Raw genomic sequence first — 26,979 nt, 5'->3', positions numbered from 1 at the left:
ACGGCTAAAGCACTAGATGCAGGTGCAGCCATTCGTTTATTGCTTTGTCGTGGCATTTTTCGTCCACATACTCGCGATGCATGTTTTCTCTCTCTCGCTCTATCTCTCTCTCTCTCTTTTTCGCACGAGAACGTTGGCTTTATGTTTTGCGCCCATGAGTTTATGGTCCATTAGAACTGTCTAACTATACCATTTGATTTGGATCGATATTCGATGATAATGGCAGTGGCCAGTGGCGATGATGGCTTGTGTTGCATTCAAAAACGAAATTTGAAGAGCTTCTCATGCAAAAATATTATTACAACAATTTTTTTTTTCTCTCTCTCTCTCTCTCTCTCTCTCGTTCGCGCTCATTTGCCAGAGTTTGATGCTTGTTTATTCGACGCAACGAAAAAAAAAACAGAATTCGCCATGCAATTCTAGCCGAACCATGTCGAAACGAGTCTAGGAAATGTGAGATCCAATTTTTAGTCGGAGAATAGGAATTAAAAGGATTTTTTTCTCTTGGAATTCTCATCAAGAACCGTTTTATATATCAGTTTTAATGGTACGCATTGTACGGGCACTGTTAAAAATGTTAACGATTTGATAAATGAACTCTATTCATAATAGAAATCTATTCATTGTGCATTTTTTTGTTAATCGATATTGAATCCAGGAATAAACAAAAGAATAGGCTAGAATAAATTGCGCATATTTCTTCCACCATTTTCTATTCGATATGTTTAAATTCTATGTTTATTGCGATCGGATGCAAAAAGGCAAGACAAAGCCTAACTAGCTCGGTTTGCACATGCAGCCGCTGATCAAATCCGTGTGTTGACGCCTCGACACCATGCAAACCCATTTGCAATTTACCACCGCCATATTTTGTCAATTTTCTTATTTATTTTATTAAAGACACGACCGAAAGCGATTGATTCTCCGTGTGCGCTCCGCCAATCGCAACACGACGGAACACTCTTTCGAGACTTCAGACAATTTATTTTTTTCATTTTTGCTTACTTATTTAATTTCATTTCCACGCAACATTTCCTTAATCGCATATACTACCGTGGTTTCGTGATTGCGTGTACGAGAGCTGTCTGCTGTTCCCTGCCTCTTTTTTTCAATCTGCACTGCACCATCCCTCAAACCAACACCAAAATCACTTCGCATCATTTTTGGTAAATAATTTGCAAAAGCCTTAGGCTGTGATGAAGGTGGATGATGGATTTCTTGCAATTTCTATTGGTTGCCAAAAATCACGGCATCTTTTCTGAAGTAATTCGAATCGTGGCATCTCCAACCAACTCTTTGTTGCACCATTTTGCACAGCATGTTGTCAATATTCAGCCACACACCGTCTCATGGGTTTGGAAGTTGGTTTCATCGAATTTTGATAGACAGAACTCCTCGTTGAAAACTATAAATAATTTTACTTTTAATCGTTGAAGTTCGATTCTATTCACAAATAGGAAACGACACGACAAAATAAAGAAACGAAAACTCCATTAAAATGAGATGCATTCAAGCATTTAGTGTTATTCGCTCTTAATATTATCACGACTGAAACAGAATTTTTCCACCGTGCAATTATGCATGTTCATTCGAAAATAAAAGGAATTTTCCTGAAAATTGAAGCAATAACCATTGAAGGAAAAGTAATAAATCTGCTTTCTCAAAATTATAGCTGTGCTCACGATTTTTTTTTATCAAGATATCTTAATAAACTAAAAATATCGTTCGATATCGTTATTACGATGGAATCTTAATAACGCTATCAACTTTTTATCAGGATATTAATAACGTTATCGGATGAATCTTAATAATATATTTTGAAAGTCATCAAGATCGAATCCTGATAATTTATCAACATTCAATCTTAATAATCATCAAGTTCTGGAAGTGGGTTTTGCTGGATCCACAGGATCGACCAGAACTGCTCCCAGTTCTGGAAGTGAATCTTCAGGATGGACCAGATCCGGTTTGACACTGCCCTTGGCCCATCCTGAAGATCCACTTCCAGAACTGGGAGCAGTTCTGGTCGATCCTGTGGATCCACTAAAACCCACTTCCAGAACTTGATGATTACTAGGGTCGCCAAGTGGCCGATGAATCGGCCAATAATAAACACTTCTTTTCAAATTGATGGAATGGTTGAAAATTTGAATGGCACGTGTTATTGATTCCGTGAGTGGATTTTTTGTTGTGAAAATAGCAGATTTTCATTGTATTATTTTTTCCCTGAGTTTGTTATTCAATTTGTGAGAAATTAATAAAGTTGGTTTTAAAAAATTTAGACAAATTTAAAAATTGCCAATTCACATATATATGCAGACCCGCTTCGCGCGGGTCGCTCCCGTTCCGGTTCTGCACGCATTTTCACATTCACAAAGCATTATCTGTATGTTTTATAATTATATAAATTTTTCAAAACAACTCATAATAATTTCTCACAAATTGAATAACACACTCAAAGAAAAAATAATACAATGAAAATCTGCTATTTTCAAAAACAAAAAATTCGAAAAACTTTGGGAAACCCGGGACCCGGAAGAAGGTGTTCTCTAACATATTTCAAACTCATGTCAAACTTGACATATGTGAATTCTGAATGGAATTCTGCACATCTAATGTTCACGACCTTTCAAATGGTACCAGTGGCATCAAAATCATTTGGGTATAAAATGGTTAAAATGGTACCAAAACTTTTTGGGCTAGCACATTAATATATAGATTAAGATTGAATGTTGATAAATTATCAGGATTCGATCTTAATAACTTCAAAACGATATTATTAAGATTCATCCGATAACGTTATTATTTGAATATAGTTAATAACCTGATAAAAAGTTGATAGCGTTATTAAGATTTATCGGTATTATGATCGGATCTCAATAATCTCTCAAAATTATTAGGATGGTTATTAAGATACGAATATGGCACAGCTATACTCAAAATTGCAAAGTCGTTGTTGATTCATTTAATATAATCATGTCGAAACACCGGTAGCTTGGTTGCAATGCAAGAACCAAAACAAAATCATTTGAACCAATTCATAAAGACCATCTTCGATCAAATCATGGAGAAACCCGTTTCGATGGTATTTTCACCGATTGGAAAAAAAAACTATATGCAAATAAATAATGAATTGGAAATTGCATAAAATCGACGAACGAGGAAATCATTTGGAATTGCGAAATTCCCGTAATAATAATGAATTATTGTGCTGTGAATGGAATGATTCCCTCCCTATGTGTGTGTATATTTGGTGTTTGAAAGAGCAAGAGCGACAGCCATAGATGGGAGAGAGAGAGAGAGAGAGCGAACGCGGCAATGAGTTAAAGAGAAAAAAAACCGATCGAAATGTTTTATGTGCATGGATTTTGTGTGCTTGCAATTTTCTTAATTTATCGTCCGCTTTTCTATGCATTACCGTCAATTGGTCGGGGCAGAGATTTGTTGCATTCGAAATGCAGAAGCACAATCAAGTAGCCACACGATTTCATGTTCATCGTGTGCGATCAAATGCAACATATTTATTTGCATATTTAATATCAACAACAAACACACACACACACACAAAGTTTTTAATATTCTTTTCATCCTCCTTGTTTCCTTTTCTATTAAATCGGCTGTGCTGTAGATTGGTTTCATTTGTTCATCGTGGCTTTTGCCGAATGTACAATAAATTTTAATTCAATTATGTTATGGCAAATGCAAAAGTGTACGGTGCAACAGCGAATGATGATTATGTGAATATAATGCAGCGCACAACAAATATCAAAAATATTAGCATGCAAATTCGATTCAATCGGTTGAAAGCAGTAACAGCAAGCCAAGAAAGCGATCGAAGGTAAGTTGAATGGAAGGAGAAAGAGGGCGGCAGAGAGAGACAGAGAAAGAGAGAGAGAAAAGGAAATAAAACAACACATTGCATAGCACACTAGCTCAGCTGTAATGAGAGAAGATAAATGCTCAATTGTTTGCGGTAGTGAAACAACACACAGAGACACATTACCATCGTTCAACATGGAATTTTCTCGAAATTTGTTTCATCTTGTTTTTTTTTGCTCCCTCAATTCGTAGTCATATAGCACTAGGCATCCACGAGACTCGTTCCAAAATACTCAATTATTCGCTATAGCATCTAATTTTTTTTCGGTTGTGCCCATGCTTTAATTTGCGTTCGTGGATGTTTTTTTCTTTTTCGTTAACATATGATTTCGGAATCAAACATTGAATTAAAGTTATTGTTTTATTTCATTGGTTGGCGCTCGGCTGAGTTCATTTGGTCGTCGGTTCGTTGAATTACGTTTTTCTTTCTTCTTTCTGTTCATTTCTTGTACTTGAGTTGTTTCCAATTTATTATCATCGAATGAAACATTTAAAGCGCTCTTCACAATATGCTAATGCGAACATTTCTTCGTTGGCCATGATGATGCCATGATGTTCGGAAGAGAAAGAAAGAGACTGACCTCGGTAAATTTGTGCTTTATGGCATTACGGTCGGCTAACGAATCACAAATCAATTGTTTTCAAATAGAGGAAATTTGCAACATACCTATTAGTATACACACATTCACCTCACGGTATTTTGTTTTTGCTTTGATTTGATGTGGAACATTTCTTTTCGGGTGAAAATATGCATTTCGGCGAACTTTCCATTTGTACGATGGATTTGTGGTCGACGATGCGCGATACGTATGATTGTTTTTCTCTTTCGCCGTATTTTAGAGATGAAGTTGGAGAAGGTCAATTATAAATGGAAAAGATGGTTTTATTATACATTGGCGGGCGTAAAGTGGTTAGGGAACTTGGGGTGAGAGAGAGAGATGAACAAAGAGACATTACGAGAAGATGCTTCGTTAATTTCAGTATTCAGAGATGAAATCGAGCACACCAAACCAATATCATTTTCTTTCTTTCTCTCCAGTATTTCGTCAGGGTTTTTGTATCGTTTGTATCGTTTTGTGTATTTTTCCTTCGATTCGCCTATTTTCTGCGATTGTTTTCGTTCTATTTTCATTTTGAGCATTTTAATAATTATTACAATTGATGATGATAATAATAATAATGATGACGGCACGTAACGAAATGCGAAGAGATGCCATCGTAACCAGTAGTCACTGTTGTGTATACCATTTTTTTCCCTTCGCCGATTATGAAAATGTGCATATTGTTTGGCTTTCGATGATGCAGATTTGTTATTGGAAATGTTTTTCTTTTCTGTAAATATTTGCATTCATTTGATGTTTTTGTTGTTGTTGGTTTTTTTTTAGTTTTCGTTTTGTTTCGTTGCTCTTCAGCTGATTTACGGTAACAATATAATATTTCAACGAAATTCAGTAGATTGTTGTCAGCAGCAGCAGCAGCAGGAGTGATGGCGCGTCGGCTGCTGCTGTTGTTGGCTCTGTTCACCTCTGTGCTTTTTTTTATTACTCTCTGTGCCATGCTCTTATTTGCGATCATTTGAAATTGTGGTGTACATGATGTACGTGAGTGGAATTGGAATGGATGCAATGTTGGATTTTATTTTTCTCTGCCTCATTTCAGCGCAATCATTCCCGAGCTAATAACAAACATCATCGTTCGGTTGAACGAGTTAAAATTGATAGAATATTGCACAATGGAGCAACGAAAAAAAATCCACACACACACACGTTCAATAAAATGAAGAAAAGATAAAAAGGCGGAAAAAAGAAATTAAGCGATTGTACAGTAGCAGGCGGCCGACTCACCGGTAGCATAACAAGACATACACCGTACACTCGCCAGAAATACGAAACGCTTATGATTTTTTTTTTCTCGAATTTCCTCTGAAAAGCACGTGAATCACACACACACACACATACACATGCACAGTCGAAGTGTTTGCGACTGACGGATTTGGCAAGCATTAGACTCGCGACACCGAACCCGTGCAACTATTGAACATTTCCAATGTTGTTTGGGGAGTCTGTGGTTGGTGGGCTTATATTCATATTTCTCTCATGCACTCTTTTTTTTGTATTTATTTGGTTTTTTTTCTACAGTCTGCTCGGTTATTGTTATAGATTCGCTGTTAATCGACCGCAAATAATATGCAAAAAAAAAACAGCAGAAACAAAGTAGCGACAGATTGTCGTCCTCACCGTTTCCTATTTTTTTTTGCCTCTACCACGGTTAGCTTCATTGAATGAAAGCAAGCAATTTTTTCCGTACATTTTATATTGTATTTTTTTCTAGTTCCTCTCTTCAGAAGCATTGTATTTTTATCAGTTTTCCGTATGTTTGAAATGGTTCGTATTAGTGCTGGTCGGACGGTCGGTAATCCAGAAGTCACACACAAACCACAAAAGTCCAAATGAAATAATTTTCAATTATGATAATGTATTTGCAAAGCAGGATTGTTTTGAAATGTACATTTTTGTAATCACGATGTCTTTATAATTCAGGTTTAATCGATTCCGGTTATTTTGGCTTCGCGCCACTGAATGCGAACCACATGAAGAGGGAGGAAGAGCGAGAGAAACACACCAAGAACTTAACCTCTTGTTATGAAACTATAATTTTTGACTTGGACCTTTTTTTTGTAGTCTCTTTTCTTTTTCTTTCTCTCTCTCTCGCTCGCTCGCTCACTCACTTCGTCAGTAACCTTTTGGAACGTTACTATTAATCAATGAAGGGCACTCGATAATAGCCACACATATTCGCAAAAAAAATTTATGATAAAAAAGATCTCGCGTGCAGACAATGGGTTTGGCACATGCATCGCTTTGCATAAGTAGTTCAAACAAATGCTAAAGGACAACAATAGCACTACCAACAAAAGAATAGCTTCACGATTCATCGCCTTTTCTCTCTTTTTTTGTGCTTCTTTACATCGTTTTTACCTTCATATTTCTTGTTACATATATTACTCGTCATAAATTATAATTAGAAGTTTGTGTTTTTTTTTCTTTCATGCGGCTACTTAAATTACACATATATCGAGCTATAAATTGGGCTCGGAATTTCAAATTTCGCTTAAAATTTGATAGAAGAGTATGAAGTAAACGTCTTCTTCGTGACGATCCATTTATTGCTCATGAAAATTGAACCATAGAATCAGTTTCAATCAAATATCTTAATATTTGTTCTATTTTCACTATTTTGAATATTAAATGCAGAAATATTGAAAAATGCAGGCTTTTGAATGAAATTAACGACCCGTGGCAGGCTTTTGAATGGCTGTAGCTCTGATTCGAAATTAGATAATAATTACGATGATCATTATAATCATATATGAATATATGTGTTATAGAATAAATATGTAAAATATAGAGCAGATTAATGCTGTCTTGCGCATTGTTGCTTAATTTTATCCTATGTTAAAATTGTTCCTTTCGTGACCTTTTCTCCCTTTAGTAAAAGTTTTGCTATATTTGAGTAGAGATAATGCAACGTTGCCAAATATTGTCCATAATTTCAATATAGTCCAAAAGTGTGGTCCCATTAAAATTGAAACGTTTTCAAATTGAATCAAAATCTCAACTCAATTTTTGTGAAAATGCAAGACGAAAAACTCAATTTGGCTACGGTTTGTATTGCATTAAATTTTCCATAAAGGACTAGAGCCAATAATCTGTCGAGCTATTCGAGGTTGTATCTGAATAACGGTGGGCCTCAAGAGTGAATTGATTGAATATGATGGAACATTCTTTGAATTGCAATGAAATGAAATCGTTTGTTTGCTGTCTGTTAAAATAATGTAAATCGAAATGCAAATGTTGGTTTCAAGACAAGAGCATTTCAAATGAAATCAAAACCAAGACAAACAGCGTAAGCGTACAATCGAAAAATTGACAACAAAACGACCACTTTAATTTATGTATGTAAAATATTGTATAATAAAATTGGTAAGAAATGTTTGGTATGCCTTTTTTGCATAATAATCTGTAGTACGTATACCGATTGACAACTCAATGGTGGAATCTTTCCATCAATATGAGTTAGTATGCGGATAGCTACGCTGCATTGCAACCGTTGTAAATAAATGACAATCAAGTAACAGGACACAGAAAAAGCACATTAAATCAGTTTGTGACAGTATTCTTTTTTTTCTCTCGTCCCACTAATCATCCTGAATGATAGACAAGAATGGTAAATTTGTGAAAATTTAATGAATTCATTTCTCTGTGTCCATCATGTGAGCTCGCTGTGCCATTGCAAATATCAATTTTCGATTGAAAAGTAATTACATGGTTGGTCATTTTACTATTCGGATCGGTGGTGTTATTACCCCCGACGAAATGGTCGCAAGCCGTGCAATTGATTTTCTTTTTCTATATTTTAAGGCAGTGGTCAATTTTTATTTCATTTCAACATTTTTCATATACATAAAATACGAACGAACGAACGAACGAACAAGGGACGAGCACAGCAGCAGTAAATGGACATTTGAATTCATTGCTCTTCATTCGCAGCAGCGATGGCACACAGCACGGAAATTCACTGTGTGACGTAAATGTAGAAATATGTCATGAACCCTAATGTATTTTATTAACTATTGTTGAAAAATTCATCCATCGTAACCAATGTATGCGAAAACTGTGCAATCGTAACTGCACATTCCACTGGTTGCATCCAAATCGACCGAGCACATCTGATTGTTTTCAATATTTGAAGTGTATTTTGTGACACAGTTTTAGATACAGTCACAGTCAGGTGAACTGGTTGGCCCAAACGGAAAATCGCACCGGGGCTTCTGCAATATCTAAACCGACTGAAAATCGCGGGAACTCATTACATTCACCAGTCAACATAAAATCCAATGACCATAAAATGCTATCACATTCAACATGAACATAATAAAGCGTTGATTGATGTTGTACCAAAACATTAATATTCTCCCACTCTTTTATGTCAATATTAAAATTGCATATTTGAATTTATTCTGTTGAAATAAATAGCTCAGCGCCAAGTTATTGACTACAATTGCGCGCCACAAATGAGATTCGATCGCGATGAAAATGGAAAAATTTTACCAATTTTTTTAAAAAAGAAGTTCATTGCAGCGCCATCTTTTGAAAATACAAACCAATTCACATGGATTTGGACTCATATATGTTGGTGTCTCGGATAATTCGCTATCACGACTCTGTACTATGCATACAGCCGAAATGAGAATGCATTGGGTAATATAATTGGTTTACGTGTTTTTGTACACTTGTTGCATAAACTGATCGTGGCAGATTGATGACATCGAGTTCAACAAGAAAAACAATTTAAGATCATCACCAATGAAGCCAACATGATTGTAAATCGAATGCTTTGCGCTTTGCTGTTTGCTGAAACAATTGGAGGGCCGATCGAAAATATCGCCATTGCGGACAAAGTGTTGATGTGTATAAAATACGAAAACCATAACAATAACAATAACAAAAACACTTACAGTAAAACACAGTTGTCTTTTGTGTTTTTTCTTTCTCTGTGGCTTCAAGTGTCGTCAATGTTTACGCATTCAAACTGTCTCTCGCGCTCACTCTTTTGCTGCGTGCACAGAATTCTGCCGCCGCATCAATCAACCACTTCACTTAAATTGCAGACTTGTTGATATAAGGAAATTGAAAATATAAATTATTTTTTTTGCACAATAATTATGTCCACCGCGATGCGTCTGCTTGAAACGATTTACCGACAGAAAGAGAGAACTGCACTTGTTGACCAACGCATTTATAAAATACACAAATGAAATGGACAATGCTATGTGCTGGAACAATGATGAACAAACGTCAAAATTTTTGGCGAGATAGCAAAACATTGCATTTAGTTGTCAAAACAACGGCAATGTTCAGAATGAAACAGGTATATAGACTTATGGTTCGTATCCTGGCCCATACATCGTTGGACAACCAAATGGAAGGCAGAGCCATCTCAAGGGAAAGAAAATGAATTACACACTTTTGTGTTTTGGATGAAATGAAATTTTATTTGATTGGAGAAGCTGAGTTTAAAATGGGAAATAGTAGGAGTATGTTTGTTCATTTCTTAGCGAAATGTGAATGCATGGAACTGGACATACGTTGGATATTGTTTTTGTTTGATTTCAAGCGAGCTTCGACACTGTCTTGGTTGTTTAATGCTTTGTTCATCTCTTTGTGAATGTAATTCTTATCGAATTCCAAATGTTTCTCTTGTTCCGTCTCTCGTTTGGCCCGTTCTTCATTACGCAATCGATTTATGTTCTGCTCTTTGTCATGCCATTCGGCATTTCGTTGCATTTCACGTAGTCGCGCTTCTTTCTCCTCTTCGGTCAATTTCTTTTTTGGCTGCGGAACATACGTGGATGTTGGCTTCTTTTGCGGCACCATTGCAGTGTGCTTTGATTCATTTTTTCGTTCCAATGCAATTTTCTCACCACCAGCTGTAACGAGACCATAATTCTTTGGTGCTACGCGTTCGTGATCACTTTCCGAATCCGAACTGCTGCTGCTGCTTCCACTTGATGAACTGGATGATTGTTTTTTTTGTGGTGGTGGTGGTGGTGGTGCGACTGTACGAACAGGCCGTTCTGTTTCATTTTTGTGATTTTCTTTTGATTCAATCCGTTCGAGCTTCGGTCGTTCTGGTGTTTTTGAGACTTTTTTAGATTCATATTTCGATTCCTTGGTTCGTCTTGTGTACGATTTGCTTCTGGAGCGTGAACGAGAGTGTCGACGTGGTTTTCTTTTTGGTGACAAAGTTCTTGATTTGCTGCGTCGTCTATCATTCTGGCGATTTGACCGATTTCTACTATTATCGCGGTCATTTTGTCGGTTCGATCGATATCGATCAGCAGGCGAGTTACGTTTTTCTCGAATGGGTGAACGGCTTCGCCTACGTTCGACTTGTCGATCTCGATCTCTATAATTTTGACGTGGAGACCGAGATCGTCGCCGAGAATTCGATCTTCTTCTTGAATTTGAGTGATTCCGCGAGTTGGACCTTCGCCTTGAATTCCCAAATCTCTCTCGTGGATTATTGTTGTACCGTGAATTATTATTATTGAATCTTGCATTATTGTCACGCGGACGATTATTTCGTACCGGTGATCGAGACCTTCTATCAAATCGATTCCGTTGTGGTGAACGATTCTCTCTCACTCGCCGATCATCCAACTTCTCGGGACGATGACTTTTCGATGATTCACGTCGTTCACGAACTTTTGCTTTTTTCCGCCTTGCATCATCGTCACTTGAGTCGGAGCTGTCACTGCTATCGCCACAGCTGCTGTCGCGTTTCTTCTTCTTTGACTTGCTCTTCTTATCATTTTTCTTGGATTTTTTAATTTTATCCAATTCAGATGACAGTTTCTCATATTTATCGTTCAACAGTTTGTCAATGTTCATCGATTCGGACTGTTCTCCTTTTTCTCCCAGCAATTTCTTGTACTTTTTTGCAAGCTGTGAGTCCAAGTCGTCATCACTACCATTCGAATCCGAATGTGAACGTTTCTTCTTCGATTTCTTGGATTTCTTATTCTTTTTGTGCGTCGAAGATTCTTTGAGTTTTTTATCAGCTTGTAACAGTCGATGGATTTCTTTTAATTTAACTGGATTTTCCAGTAATTTTTTTCGGGTTTCCATTTCACGTTGTTGGATCATCATCAATGGATCTTCCATGATTTTGCGCTGTAGATCCACTTGGTCTTCACTCTAAACATGAAACAACAACAAAACACAGTTTTTAAAACGTAATAAAATAAAATAGAACAAGAATCGAAATCAAGTGTTACCGCTGGTGCTCCACGGAATGCCCGAATTGAGAATGGTATGCATTCGTGTTCGACATGGTTTTTGGGTACAGTGACCCCGACGAGATTTGTCGCTTCTTTTTGCCGTTCGTCACGGTCTGATTTCTCAAAATGTTTGTCAATGGAACGGCCCGTCAAGTATTCTTCTCGGTTCAAAGTGTTTTCTGCACCTTTGTACATCCATTCCAATCGCTTGCTATCGTCGGCCGCTAACACCCCTGAACTTTGACCAATTTTCTTTAACTCCTCGAAATTTCGCTCATGCTCAATTTCCCGCTGCAATTCTTGTAGTTTTCGCTTTTCAGCTGCATTTGCCTGCTCCGCTTCGTACACACGCTTCTGATTTTTCAGAGTGTGTGGATGCCAGGACTTTTTCAAATTCTATTGAAACCAAAAATGCATACATAGATGTTATTTGCGTCTTTTCAACATAACCACATAAAATGATTTGGAATTAAACACAATTTCATTTTTCCTTTATTTCTTATTTTTATTTCACTTACCAAATCGCCTCCACCCATTTTAATGGAAATGCAAATTCGGAACAACACAAAATCAGCACAATACTTCCATTCAGATGTAAGCAAAAAAAATTCAAATATGCGCTTCACTTGATTATTTGGCTTTAATGAATAGAAACGTTTACATTTATAGCATTCAGACTTCTGTCAAGCCTTCGAAATGTCACTCTACAAGGCCAACGAGAAATGATGTAATTCATCCGAAAGAAAAGATGCACATTTAGGAATGTTTATATCAAAATTGCTAGTTTCATTCGCCGTTTTAATTTATTCAATTTTATTTTATTAGAAAAAAATATGAACAAAATCACAAGAGTTTCTCTCTGAATATTTATCGGTACGAGACAGTTCTCTGCCGCATGAACACACCCCAAAATGTGTACCACGTCAGTGAAATGTCAAACAAATACTTGCGAACGAATGTGGAACGAAGTGTTTATTGTAGTAGAATTCATTCGAAAAAAGTATACCGTAATCACCTAAATTCCTCTTTATTGATTTTGGTGACAAATTCGTTTACAATTTTTGCATATGTACATGTGGTTCCATTCAGCTGACGTAGAATAACAGTGACAAAACAATTGAGATTCGGTTAAAACAATTGCAAGTAAAAATGTTCAAAATCGACGGAACGTATCACTTTAAAATATTGAAATTATCGCGAAATAGCAACAGTTACTGCGTCATCGTCGATTCTTAGTTCTAGCTCGCCCATTTCATTTCTACCTGATTGCATTTGTGGAGCTAGAGGCGGAAATAATCTGTATAATTTTGCGCGCTGTTTTGTTTTCTTTCCTTCTACTCAATTTCTACATTGTGTTCGCTACAGCTCTAGCCAGCTTTAACAATTTACTTTCATCAAATATTCCAAAACGTCTGTCAGCTAAATTAAAATGCAACAAATTTATTTTTATTCAATAATTTTTGTACTGGGCGTCGTAAGTTCCGTTACAATTATGTTGTTTTTCACACGCTATTCGCCCAGCTCACGTAAAATTCCCAATTATTTGTCCGATGTGCACTATCTCCAAGTGCGCGACGACTATTCACTATACTCGATCACCTCGGAGCAGATTAAAGATGCGGCCAATCATAGAGGCAAAAAACGAAATTCAGTTGAAGGTATGTATGGCCCTGTTTTAAATGGACATAAGAAATAACAATTTAAAATTTTATTCCTTTTTATTTTAGATGAGAATGAGGCGTTAAGTACATTGAAAGTGGCGCTGGAACTTAGATTACAAGGGAAAACGGATAAAGCGTTGCGATTGTATCAACACGCCCTGGCTCTAGCACCAAAACATCCTGAAGTGCTAAATAAGTATGGTGAATACCTCGAGCACAGCCATTCTGACGTCATTTCTGCCGACATGATGTATTTTCAGGTTTGTATCTCTTTTCTCTTTTCACATAAAATCAACGCTCAGTAGATGTTAATTTTTACCTTTATCTACAGGCACTCAGCGCAAATCCAAGCCATAGCGAAGCGCTGGCTAATCGAATGCGCACAGCCACTATCGTTGAAGAATTGGATCAAGAGCGTCTGAACAAATTGGATGCTAAGCGAGATGCATTATCAAGCATACACGAATCAAATGCTGCATTGCGACGTGTGAAAAAAGAAGCCTACTTTCAGCATATTTATCATTCGGTCGGCATTGAAGGTAACACCATGTCATTGGCCCAAACCAGATCAGTGCTCGAAACCAGAATGGCTGTGAATGGTAAATCCATTGATGAGCATAATGAAATTTTGGGCTTAGACGCTGCACTTAAGTACATAAATGCAACGTTGGTTAATCGGTAAGCCACTTATGAATATTTGCAACGTAGCTGTTTCGCTTAGTTGAGAATTGGATTGAAAAACGAGTTGATTTTCTTTTTCTTTCGGATTTTAGAATGAACTTTATATCAATCGATGACATTTTGGAGATACACAAACGAGTTTTGGGTCATGTCGATCCAATTGAAGGCGGTGAGTTTCGTCGCACTCAAGTATACGTTGGTGGTCACATTCCACCAGGTCCAAATGACTTGTCAATACTGATGCAGCATTTTATACAGTGGCTAAATTCTGAGCAAGCCCTATCGATGCATCCAGTCAAATATGCGGCATTAGCCCACTACAAACTTGTTCATATTCATCCATTCACCGATGGAAATGGGCGCACATCGCGTTTGCTTATGAACACAATTTTAATGCGATATGGCTATCCGCCGGTCATCATACCAAAGACGCAACGGTAAGTGGAAATTGATGAGAAAAAAGTACCATTTGGAATCAATTTGATTTTATGAAGAATGGAAAAAAAAACAATTTGAATTGAATTAAACACACAATTGTTTCAATCTAAACCATTTTATTCTTTCCACAGGCATAAATACTATGATTTTCTACAAGTGGCCAATGAAGGTGATAGTCGACCGTTTATACGATTTATCGCCGATTGTACGGATAAAACGTTGGATTTGTTTTTGTGGGCAACAAGCGAGCTATCTCATCAAGTTCCATTGCTCTCCGATCCAGATGAGCACGGATCCAGTACACTTTACGATTACATTTTGGATAATGATAACGAAGATTCAAGTGGTGATAATGCATCGACCACCCGAGAAAACTGAAACGAAATTTATTTTTTAAAAAATCAATTTACCTAGTTTAAGAAGCGTGAGCAACGAACGTAACGCACAAATTTTTTTTCCACACTGTTGATCGGTGAATAAATATATCTTGCTCATGACATTTTAGTAAAAGTCTGTGATTTAAAAACCCGTGATGGTACAAAACTAATGAAAATGAAACGCGTTTCGGCAATTTTATTAGTTTATGCTTTTATTTTAGCATTGACTTTTCTACATCGATGAAATTGTTACAATTAGCTGAACATGAATCAAGAGTTTTAGTTTGTTTTTTTTTTTAAATGAATTTCACATAAGATCAAAACCAAGCATTTCCTCTCTATCCAAATGAAAAATCAAAACCGAAATATTAGAATAATACATCCAGCCAAACACTTGTATAAAATATGCTTGCCTTAACAATAACTCGAATTTTTTTCGCTATATTTTTCTTTCTCAATGTAGTATAAGAATTTTGTAAGTTCATGAAATAATTTTTAAATTATTTGTAGCAAAGAAAATTATTTAATAACTAAACAAACCATTGATTTTTTCTTTCATTGCCATTGTTATCAATTTCGAACACGTGTAATTTATTGAATTGAATGGATGAAAAAATAAAATAAATTAATTCAATAACAAATCAATCAATCAATAAATAACGGATTTTAATGCAAAAACAAAACAAATAACAAAAAATGTATATACATATTTCTGATTAAATGGTTCAGTTGACAGTGACACAGATATTCAAACAACATTAACTTTGATTACACTTATTATAATTTCTATGATTTTCTTTTTTTTTTTGGTTTTAGTTCTGTAATTTAGTCCTTCTCAATTTGGTCATACTTCATTCAGTCACAAATTCAGTATAATTATTCCTGGATGTCTTCATCCGTGTTGTCATTTGTTTTATTGGAACCATCTTGTGAGCCATCCGAATCGGGGCTAACTGGGCTTCGATCTCCAACCTAGAAAATTATATAAAAATCCATGAAATTTAAACATTCGAACTTTATTTTTTTCAGTTTCTTTCCACCATTTTTCTTTAATTATAAATAATGGCGTAGTTTTTGTGGTTTTCAGAGTTGAAAAGAATCGAAATAATTTACCTGTAAGCCCGATTGAAGCATTTGAGTAATTTTCTCCACATCTAAATCTTGATCTAATGCTGAAACTTTTCGCAACGCCGATGAGACAATGCTCAGATCACCCCGAAGTTCACTCACTGCAGCCGTTATTCGTTTTGCATTCGAAAGTACGTCAACCGTTTGTGTGTATGGATTGTATTTCACACCGAACGGACGTTGAATATTTTCGGCATAAATTCTGAAAAAAACAAAAATTTCGTTTTGATTTTTATTCGATTGTATTAAATTGATTTCAATTTATTTTTCGATTTTATTTAATTTTAATGTTTTTTTTTACCTCATTCGGTCCTTAGCTTCTTCGAATGAATCGGTATAGTAATAAGCATTTTGATATGAAGTGATGATGCATTCCTCCTCGCAAGTCACTTCTGGATCGAATCGTTTAATTTTATCTGTCGTTTCAAGAGCATGTTGAAGTTCGGCAACTGATGACAAAAGCCCTGCGCCGTACACTTTGAATGAACCGTCTTTTTGTCGACACAATCCAAATTCCACCGTGAAAAAATAAAGCTGCAAAATTGAAAGCATTGAAAAACTGAACATAAGTGTTGAAGGTATCTGAATTAGTGCTGTATTACCGTGGCCAATTTATCTATGTCTGCATCGGTTGCACCCAAGCTGGCCAAGCCAATTTCTTGGGAGAATTGTGCAAAACTGGGATTAGCCAGCAATGGCATGTGACCGAGCAGTTCATGGCAACAATCCGGTTCCGGTGTATAAAAGGGATCCGACGAGTGTCTAATGTACTGAGTGCAATGGAAAACACGGAACGCCAAGCCAGACAAGAAGTCTCTACGAATGAAATAGAACAGTGCCAAATTTAAATACAAATGAAAAATGTATTTTTCCAGCCTTACCTTGGTGATAGATAGCCGGCAACTGGACGCAATTGAAAGCCCGTTTTTCGTTTCAAAAAATTACTGACATCTTGCAACTGGGGCAAATTGTCTTCGCGATAGCCGCAATATTTGACCAATTGCGGCCAATTTTCCATGTACTCCGGTACGGCATGCAATGTATATAATCGATGGAGCTCACGAAAAACGATGCCCCTGCAAGTAAGTGCCACATAACATAAACATTAGGGTGGTTTTTTCACACTTCTTCGAAATTCACATGTGACGATACATTTTTTTACGAGGTTGGTGGAAAAAATGGAAGTGGGTGCGAAATTTGTATGGTAGCTATTTATGTTCCGATCTGCCTGAAACTTTCAGGGATTTCATTTTTTAGTAGAAAAATAACTTTCTGAAAGTTTCATGGTGATTGAAATGACAGAAGTGGGTTTTTCGGCTGTATGATTTTTTCGATTCTCCTTGGACCCAAGCCCCAAACTTGTTATCCGATCGCGCTAAAAATTTACAGGTTTACAATTTATTTCTACCAACCTCGTAAGAAAATGTATCGTCATATGTGAATTTCTAAAAAGTGCGAACCACCCTGATAAACATGCATTCGTCATCGATTTGATCTAGATTTGTACGCTCATGTATTCGCGACATATCTCGACGGCGTCAATGGGAATGAACATGTTTTGCATCATGCATTTTATTGAATTAGGTTGAGCTTTTATTTGAATTCACTCAATTAGCACGATGAAATATATGTAATCATGGTGCGTTGATCATTTGTACCGACTCCGTGCACCCAATCATCAGCAACACAAGCTCACATGACCTCGTACCGTCAATTGCTGTTAACTTTTTTTGTTGATTTTTATTCAAATTCTCAAAAATCAATTGAAATTCGAAGATAACAACAATACAGCACACAACTGAGTGGCGATTGGTTTTACTTTTCAGAAGGTAACCTCTTTCGTTGAAGCGATTATTTCATTCTGCATTGATTCATATTGAATAGAGACGGATATGGATGATTTTTTGTGGTTTTTTCATATATGAAAATTAAAACGATGTTTTCTGTCTACATGAACAGTAAAATTGACGTTGAAATTCAACAATCACATTGATAATTTGCATCAATTTTGCATGAATCAACCTACACTCAGTTGTACATTCATTGAAAAGTGAGCAAAAAACCAAAACAAAGTTTGTTATTTTCATAATTAGATTTTAAAATCAGTGGTATATTGTATGCTGGTAGGGGTGGTATTGAAAATTGTGTTATTCAATACACTTATACATATCGCGTTTGCTCATAATAAATGGTAAAATTGAAATCATTGAAATGAACGCATGGATTGACGTCAGCTGGTGCCTGTTGGATGGATGGATGAATGAAATGTTGGCTTACCAAGTTTTGATTTCTTCGGGCGTGTATTGAATTTTCGGAATTGGATTTCCACTGAATTAAAAAAAAAAGAAATTAGAAGATGTTCATATTTGCAGATGGAATTGAACGCAACTGTTTGTATGAATTGGCAATAGAGGCAAATTGTTCGCGTCTTTTGCGATAAATAGGATCCTTGAATCCAGGATGGTCAGCATCAAGTTCCGTTCCATACATTAACACGTTTTGCACTTTATCCAAATCCGAAATTTTCCGTGGAAACCAGAAAATGTCACCAAAGTCTACAGAAGAAAGAAAGAAAGAGAGAGAGAGAAATAGAGGAATACAAAGGGAGGGGGAATTTTAGACAATCATATAAGGATTGATGTCATCAATCTTGAAAACAAATTTTCGAACAAAAGTTATAACAAACTTCAAATTAATTGAAGCTGTTATTAAAGAGTGTTCATGTTATTATGTTGAAACAAAGTGTTTTATATTCGGGTCACTCACCGAACGAGGAGCATGCTGAAAGAGGCGTTGGGGGCGGAAACTCGTCATTGACCTGAGCCGAAGCATAGCTCACCGATCGAACTTCCCGTTTAAGTAATCGGATTACTCTATCCAAATGCTTTGGATCGCACTCAATATCAACGAATACTTCGGCCTACAACAAAAATGAAAACAGTACAACTTAAAATGGCTAAATTGATCCATAAGTAGTTCAACTGAAAGCGTGTTCATACTGGTGGTGGTTATCAGTGATTTGCACAGAAATAATATCTCGTCTTGTATTGATGAAGGAGATGGAATTATTACTTGATACACCAATTTTTTTTAATAATGAGGATAAACAGTGGATAGAAATCAAATCTTCATACCTGATCAACGTCCGATCTAGTGTTTTGCAATTCCAAATGCAACACATTGATACCGAGCTCTTGAAACACTTGTAGCGCTCGGGCCAATCCACCCACTTGGTTGTTCAATGTGAAGATAATGGATGTTTTATCCACTGGCGACACATTTTCTTGTCGTTTCAATCTATCGTTCGATGCCGATGACGTCTATCGTTGGACGAAATGAAATCGGAAAAATTCAGCAAGTCATTGGTCATTGACAGAATTTTGCTACACAACAAAGGCGAACTATTTCGCTTCGATTCTATAGCATAACAGTTAATTTACCACCAAGTCATCTTGATTATGCAAGGGACTTCCTTCTTTAACTGCCCACTCTTGTTCACCACTTCTATACAACCATAAACCCAACAATCCTTTGCCAGAGCCACTCATTTTTCACTTTATACACGTTTTATGTATTTTTCGTTTGAGCAAACAACCAAAAATCCTCCTTTGTTTACTGATTCACTCGTTTTTTTTCCACTTTTTTGACGATTTTTCTCTCTCTATCGGCACCACAACCACAACCACAACCAAAGTACACTTTGTCTTCCAGTTGCAAGATTAGTTTTACTTAAGTGGTATCCCTCTTAACGGTATTGATATTCTATGTTAAATATTTGCTCTTTTATTTATTCGTGTGACTTTTTTGCACTCAACCACTTGCACATTTATTTTGCACTAATGACTTTATGTAGAACAACTCCACAAACAGCAACGGAAATTATAGACCTGAAATATTATATGCACACACAAACTAAGTTAACTCTTTAATTTTTTTCAGGGCTGGGAGTACTGGTACTTGGTTAATTTTTGGCCATATATAATTTAAAAAAAAAATCATAATCCTGGATTCCTCATGGTTTAGTCAAGAAATGTTATTGACAGAAATCAGAGAAAAATCAAATCCATTGTTCAAAAGTGTCAAAAATGTGTCTAATTTTGGAAGGGAATAATTTAATTTGTCAAATAGCATGTTGCAAAAGTGCCTCACTGTCATTTTGCATGGGCATGCTTCAAAACGATTTGAGCGCTACTCATATAATTACATGACGGCTTTCATTTGAACTAATAGTGAGGTACATTCCAAAAATAATTGCAACATGCTATTTTTGTTTTTGTGCACATTCTCGTTTATAACACAATGCGTCCAAATGTTACCCGTCTAGAGGCGGTTGTATGCATTAGAGCGTTAAATCCTTTTAACAAAGTCAACAGAAAAATTTGTTCGAAAATATTCATAGATTTTGACATAGTCTGTTCTCGTTGACCTTAACCCCTGCTGACGTTTTTTTACCCCCAACGAAATTTGGACCCATCGACATTTTTCGACTTATTCGACGATTTTTTTAGGTCTTCACTTTTGTTCCGAACGCAAAATTTTACACTAGATAGAATTGATTTTTTTTACCCATAATTGGATTTTGAAGAATGATTTAATGATTTTACACTAAATAAAATTGATAATTTTTGATAATTATCATGAATTTTTGGTCTGACCCTATCTGAAATTGTTGGTGTCAGAATCTATATAGAATTTTCGTCGAAAAAATATCAATTGAGAAAAGGGGAATTAAAATAATTGGAAGGATTTTGGAAAATTGAAATTATTTATTATATCCAATGGTGAGATTGAGAGTGGTGTATGGTTTTCAGGCGGTGATCAAATCTTGAAATATTTTATTTATTTCAACCGATATACGTTAATTGTATTTTGAAAACTTTGACAGTTTGACAAGATCAACAGTTTTCGCGAAGGCACCAATTCGATATTTTTTGTCATTCAAATGAAAATTGTCAAAAGTCACGAGTGAAACATACTCTACTTTATCAAAATATAAGTCGTCACAAAAAAACATATACTTCTCTCAATCTCACCCATAGATATAAAACATGCATAGAAATAATTAGCTGAAAAACATATTTTTTTATGTTTGAGAACTAGAAATTAGCATGGTAAAGAATAAATCCAGTTTTGAAAAACTAATTCAATTTGAACACAGTTTTTAAGCATTCAAATGGCCAACAGTTTTGATTAAACACAGTGTTCTTCAAAATAGTTATTTTTGAAATTATGTAGAGTCCTGTGGTGATTAAGTGGTGAGATTCACGAGGTTCATTTTTGAACGTTCGAAAAATCTCGAGAAAAGAATTATTGATTCTGATTTTTGAAAAAACGCGAGCCAAACTGTTATCTTTCACCAATTTTTTTTCACACAATTTATTCCTTTTATTCAAATATTCTAAAACTTATTCCCAAAAGTAAAAATCTAGCGATACTCCATGAAATAATTCCAATATTTTAGTTGGCTAAATCCAATTTGATCAGCATCACCAATCATCCGAAAAAAAAAGTCTCACCAAAAAAAATCTTCTTCAACACACACTCAATGATTCCGTTCGATTCGACAAACGTTTTTCAAACGGTTTGATTCGTAACAACGCTGAAAATAAACTGTTGCAAATGGTTGGTGAACGTGCACCTTTTATAGAAGTCGGGTACAATTTGAAATTGAAGTGATACGATGATGCTACGCAAGCAGGATTAAAAGGCAGCCGTTGGCTAAAGTGCGCCTAGTTGCTTCGTAGAGGAAGAGTAGGAAAACATACGCGCGCAAACATATATTGCAACAACCGAACGAACGAACGAAATGGATGTGGAGTTAAATGAGTTCTTGCACAAAATGTGCCTGATTGGCTGAATCAAATAAAATCAGGACAAAACTTTGTATCTCCTCATCGTCGTCGTCATCGTCGTCGTCATCGTCATCGTCATCGTTATCGTCGCCCTTTCGTTGATGATTCAGTGTTTTTTTTTGTGCTTAGCCTATGATATTTATCGTTTTTTTTGTTATTGTCATTTTAGTTTTGTATCTGGAAGGAGGGAGTGGGTGAGAGAGAGCTATAAGTATCGTTTGGCGCATTCAACAAGTGCGTTTAATCGTTTCTTTTGCACAGCATCGCCGGAGGAAAGGCAATGTTCCAACAAATCGAAATCGAATAACCGTTTGCGGATTTGCTTTAATTATCTGAAAAATATAAACTGAAATGTGACAAGCAACGCCATTTAAATTGAGTCGAAAAGGCATTTTTCTTCAACCGTTTTGTGTATGGATCGAATGTTTATGAGCAAAGCGTAGAAATTGAATATAAGAACACGCCTCACAATGCTCACAGACCGAAGATAAAAATCCGAATGTGTGAGATTGGGTGTAATGTGTGAAGGAAACGTCGAGTAGCCAAGGCGAATGTGTCTTAAATCGGTATGTGGTGATAATGAGTTTGGATGGTGTATATTTAATTTTCACAGCTCCTCTTAAATTGATTGAATGGCATACATTAAGGATGAGAGGAAGGAAGAGAGAGAGAGAGAAAGTGCGTGTGTTTTTGTTTCGTTTCGGATTGATATACATGATGTGGCCACTGAAGAGCATCACTTACTACTTTCGCACTCGACTCGACAATCGTCTGCATCAGATTTATACCATTCGAAACAGCATTCGATTTATGTTTCATTCCATCATCATTGAGCCAATGTGCTCTATGCTAGCTCGATTTCTCGCTTTTAACTCCAACATTTTCGCCCACATATTTTCCACACTGTCTTTTCGTTGTTGCTGCTGATGCTGTTTTTTTCTTCTCTCGATCGATTTGTAACTACAAAACGATGCCAAGCTCATGAAATTTATTCCCTTCTTACAGCTCTTCCGATAAGAACAATTCAAGAGATATAAATAGGATATGCTCATATCAATTCTCCTAGCTATTGCACGTAGTGGTGATCCTTTTTGTTTCACATTTTAACAATGGTCCTGCATAAATTACGCACTTTTATACATCAAATTTGCGCAAAAGCCATTTTTAGGCAGATACCCAAGATTTTTCTACCATGCAATCTTCTAAATACTGCACCATTGGACAATTACACGCTAAATGGAAATGAAAATTAAGGTAAAATTCACTATTTAATGTTTTAGTGTAAAAATATCATACCAAGCTCATACCTCACTTTACAAGAAAAATTCCTGAATTTTCTTTGTTTCTTTGAAATTTCATTTGTTTGTGTGCGTGAATGAGAGGAAGAGAGAGAGAGAGAGACTAACTCTAAATCAATCCAAATTTCAACCACCAAAGAACATGTATTTATCCTAAACCTTTTCAGCCGAATTTGATATTTGGTACGGTCGAATTGAGATGTGGGTTGATCTGAGCGCTACTGTTGATCAAAGATAATAAATTTTAGTAAACGTTTCTCGAAATAAAATGTCATCTGCATCGAATTTTTGCATGACTTCAGGAATAGAAACCAACAATTTATGACCTTTTATAATTTTATGAAAATTTTCACGTTTTTTTTTCAACACTAAAGGGATCCAGTACAGTGGGGTTAAAGCCAGTATCGAGAAAGGAAGGCGAGTCTTGAATAATTAGTATTTTGAATTCATTGCTCATTTTCTATTTTGGAAAATGGTATTTCAAAAGTTCACCTGAACCATTTTATTTGCATCAAAATTTTACGATTCAATATATCATTTGTAAAAAAAATATTTCATAATTTCTTATGTTTGTTTATTTGTTTTTTTTTAGAGAGAACTCAGATTAGAATTATTTTAAATAGATCACAGAAAATGTGAGAAAAAAAAATCATTTCAGTAGATTCTTTTGTAAATCAAAAAGTGATGATGTCATTGATGTCGAGTATTATTTAGACGCCCAAACGGTTCGAACATTTCAAAAGATTTAGTTCGATCGCAGAACAATGGTTGTGCATTGGAAGACTTGAAGGTCATGATTATGACTTGATGGGCGAAAGAATGGAGTCAATTACAGTGATGTTGTTGGCTTTGAGATAGAGAGCGTTACGGTAAATTAATCGCACCATCGAAACGCAAACCAAAACCTAAACCGAAGAACATGACAACTATTTGTTCACGTGGTCATGAGAAGAACATGAATATCTGTGGTTGGTGGTTTAGTCAAAGTCATGCTCACTGTTGTAAATGAAAATGAAAATTGACACAAAACAAGCAACAGGTTCACTTGCGATGCTATTAGCTGCCCGCATACCGAGAGACAGACAGAAAATGAGTCACATTCAACAGGCACTTTAATCCATTTTCAACATCGCAACAATTGTGATTTCAGTGTGTTCATTCTAATCGATATTACATCTCAGCTGAATTGTGGCGCTGACAAAACACATAGTTTCATTGAGTTTCTCCCACTGCGGAAGAATTAAAGGCAAACGAAAATAAGAACGACAACAATGCAAATAAAACTGTGTAACATTGCTAAGTAAACAAAGTTCTTATTTCGCTTTCATGTTTATCGGTAAGTTTTGTTCAAGTCTCAACATTTCCCCATGAGAAATATAACAAACAATCGAGACTCTTTTGTTGGAAATAGGTTTCTATCAATGTGCAACAGTTTTCATCTTCCACCATCCCTTCGCCTATGTACCTTAGCTCAAGTGATGCAGTTAAATATTCTATTTTGTTCACATTGATAGGTTTGATGGGTGTCTCAGGCTATCTATCTGCTCCACCCAAACGAATTATAAGGAATCGTCGAAAAGATTGTCGTATGATGAGTTCGATTGTATGGCATGCATGTATTCAAAGTTTTTCGTTTTGTTTTACTCCGAAAGTTGAGTAAGTTTTTACTAAAACTAAACCGTCTCCATCGAAAGCGTTTCGTTTAGCTTTCAAAACACTTTCAGCTGAAAGGACACCGTTATGGTTGAGATGCTGTTCGCACCCTCTGTTGATTTTCCTTGCAGTGATAACGGTTACCACTGCGCATACTCTGCATTTTCATGCGGTCCTTCATTTTAATGAAGTGCGAATGTCTGTGTTCGCGTTGCAATGGTGTTTGTTATGTCAAACGGATGGGGAGACTCATACCGAATAGGCATTTTCAACCCTATGAACATTTGTACTCGTTGCACTGCACCTACAGCAAAGCACGAAAATCAATACCATGTCACATCGTGTCAATTGACATTGCTGCGCCCGAGTGTATGTGTGTGTGTGCTCCATGTGTCGTTTTGCATTGGCCTCTTCCCCATGTAGTGGTATTTTATAGTTGAAGAGAACGAAAACAAATTTTCAATCCAATTCACTGTCGACGACGTCTTCGTCTTCGTCATCAACCATTATTTCGCGTTTTCTGCGTAAAAAGTAGAACGCGAAAAAACCTAAATAATAACAGCACCAACATTTCGATACGCATTTTCTTCAGTTTATTTTTTATTTATTAGTTTTCGTTAGTGCGCGCATCATCGTTTTTAGTTTAGTTTGCAAGTGAATGAATAAAAAATTAGTGCATACAGAATGGCTGACATGGAATTCGAGGAGTTTCGGAGAACATTCGAAAGATTACCAAGCGCATCATCAAAGACGACAGCACCATTTTACTCGTAAGAAATTTTGATTTATTTCTTTTTCGTTCTCTCGCCAGTACAGCTCATCCTTTTCATTCGTCATGCCACGCCAACGTGATTCAACAGCAAAACGAGAGAGAGAGAGAAAGAGAGAGAAAGAGAGAGAAAACGAACCACATTGTATGTTGCACATATCCTTTCATGTGATATTCACTGATAGGGAGACAATATTATTTTATGACAGTCAAAGTGATGCAAACAAAAAGAGAGAAATGAGGACAAAAGCACAAACTAAAATTAGATTATTGAAATGGTGTGTGTGTGTGTGTGTGTGTGAAAAGGTGTGATATGTCTTTAACAGCCACTAAAAATATCCAAACAGAAATGATGACAGCAAATTGGATTTGTAAAATCTTCCTTACGCCATTCGCTGTTCTATTGAGGCATTCTGTCGATTTTCAAAACAATACGGACTAATCGATAAATGAAACATTAGAACGTTGTATGCGAACCAAACAGACTGCTGGGGAACAGCCGCACGAGGAAAAAAAAACTATCTGAAGCGTATTGCTTGTTGGTGGTCATTTCATTGGAAATTCACCTGGTGTCCGAATTCGCGAGCAATAATCTTTCATCGATTAATAAGTTTTTTTTTCTTTCAAAGCTAAACGTAGCACATACAACGTGATTTCATTTTTTTTCGCTATCTTTCCCATTCTGTTCTTCGCTGTTCTGTTCACTCTTCGCCTGTGGGGAACGATGTTAAAAAATTCATAACAATGACTGATTATGATGAGTTGAAAAAATGAAGACAGAGTGAAAAAGAAACGCAAATACTAGTTGTAGCTGAGTGCTTGTATACAAGTGCCTAGTTTTGAGTTATTGTGCTAATGAGGTGCTCGTTGTGTTTCATTTTTTGTGCATAGGATTGTACCCAATTTAGAGGACGACGAGTCACCCACGTCAAAGAGCGATGCATCGGATGAAAATGAGGTGAATGACATAACAGCGACGGCAAATGCATCGATACAATCACCGAAATTCATACAAAATGCGGGCAGCAAAGCGTTAGGTAGTTTGAAATGCTTGCAATCGACAAATCCCGAAGACGATGAAATTGGCGACGGCTTACGAACGACAACCACAACTCAAGATCTGGTGGCGACAAACTCGGCATCCGATACAATCGATCTCAGTCAAACGAATCTCAGCGATCGAATACATCAGCACCCGTTCACAAGTGGCAAAGTGGAACGACGTCGTCGGAAATTGCCCGAAATTCCCAAGAATAAAAAATGTACGTTGCCCGTTGCTCTCTTCAATCAGATAATCCATTTTGTTTTGTTGACATTTACATTCCATTTATTCGGTCGTGTACGCAATATTAACTGCATGGCCATTTGTTGTTGCTCGTGTGCGACATTGTGCATTCATT

The 26,979-nt window shown here is 36.3% G+C and overlaps 6 protein-coding genes across 9 annotated transcripts in view; 3 read left to right on the top strand and 3 right to left on the bottom strand.

The window, feature by feature from the left end:
- Positions 1-9,807, bottom strand: part of LOC129574034 (nucleus accumbens-associated protein 1-like) — a 48,293-nt gene extending 38,486 nt beyond the window's left edge. For 2 of the 4 annotated variants that reach the window (XM_055455340.1, XM_055455338.1), the window contains exon 1: positions 1,006-1,405. The gene's annotated coding sequence lies outside the window, so the exon portion shown is untranslated. Of the gene's footprint in view, positions 1-1,005; positions 1,406-9,397 lie in introns of those variants that run through there. The other 2 variants (XM_055455339.1, XM_055455337.1) reach the window with 2 other exon arrangements.
- LOC129574036 (maternal protein exuperantia) overlaps positions 1-26,979 on the top strand; it is a 249,156-nt gene that overhangs the window by 104,134 nt on the left and 118,043 nt on the right. The window lies entirely within an intron of this gene.
- On the bottom strand, positions 9,907-12,650 carry LOC129574029 (pre-mRNA-splicing factor CWC25 homolog). Its single transcript, XM_055455333.1, has 3 exons — positions 12,241-12,650; positions 11,720-12,118; positions 9,907-11,639 (listed from the first exon to the last, which is right to left on the bottom strand). Exons 1-3 carry the CDS (start codon positions 12,256-12,258, stop codon positions 9,987-9,989), a joined length of 2,070 nt encoding a protein of 689 aa, XP_055311308.1. The 5' UTR covers positions 12,259-12,650; the 3' UTR covers positions 9,907-9,986.
- LOC129574037 (protein adenylyltransferase Fic) lies at positions 12,645-15,536 on the top strand. The gene is made up of 5 exons (XM_055455345.1): positions 12,645-13,380; positions 13,450-13,643; positions 13,715-14,061; positions 14,157-14,501; positions 14,634-15,536. The coding sequence occupies exons 1-5, from the start codon at positions 13,152-13,154 to the stop codon at positions 14,878-14,880; spliced, it is 1,362 nt and encodes a 453-aa protein (XP_055311320.1). The 5' UTR covers positions 12,645-13,151; the 3' UTR covers positions 14,881-15,536.
- On the bottom strand, positions 15,608-21,629 carry LOC129574032 (tryptophan 5-hydroxylase 1). The gene is made up of 11 exons (XM_055455336.1): positions 21,524-21,629; positions 19,448-19,894; positions 19,142-19,327; positions 18,774-18,927; positions 18,397-18,562; positions 18,285-18,335; positions 16,889-17,083; positions 16,610-16,823; positions 16,309-16,541; positions 15,993-16,209; positions 15,608-15,851 (listed from the first exon to the last, which is right to left on the bottom strand). Exons 2-11 carry the CDS (start codon positions 19,553-19,555, stop codon positions 15,756-15,758), a joined length of 1,620 nt encoding a protein of 539 aa, XP_055311311.1. The 5' UTR covers positions 19,556-19,894; positions 21,524-21,629; the 3' UTR covers positions 15,608-15,755.
- LOC129574035 (JNK-interacting protein 1) overlaps positions 25,247-26,979 on the top strand; it is a gene marked incomplete in the record, with an annotated part of 2,784 nt that continues 1,051 nt past the window's right edge. The window contains 2 exon segments of the mRNA XM_055455342.1: positions 25,247-25,580; positions 26,471-26,841. Coding sequence (XP_055311317.1) covers positions 25,495-25,580; positions 26,471-26,841 — 457 coding nt within the window.

Source organism: Sitodiplosis mosellana, unplaced genomic scaffold (genome assembly GCF_009176505.1).
Source record: "Sitodiplosis mosellana isolate CC-2019 unplaced genomic scaffold, AAFC_SMos_1.0 Smas_scaffold_6150, whole genome shotgun sequence".
Lineage (NCBI taxonomy): Eukaryota > Metazoa > Arthropoda > Insecta > Diptera > Cecidomyiidae > Sitodiplosis > Sitodiplosis mosellana.
The sequence above is the reverse complement of the archived record's forward strand: the minus strand, read 5'-3'. Positions and strand labels throughout refer to the sequence as shown.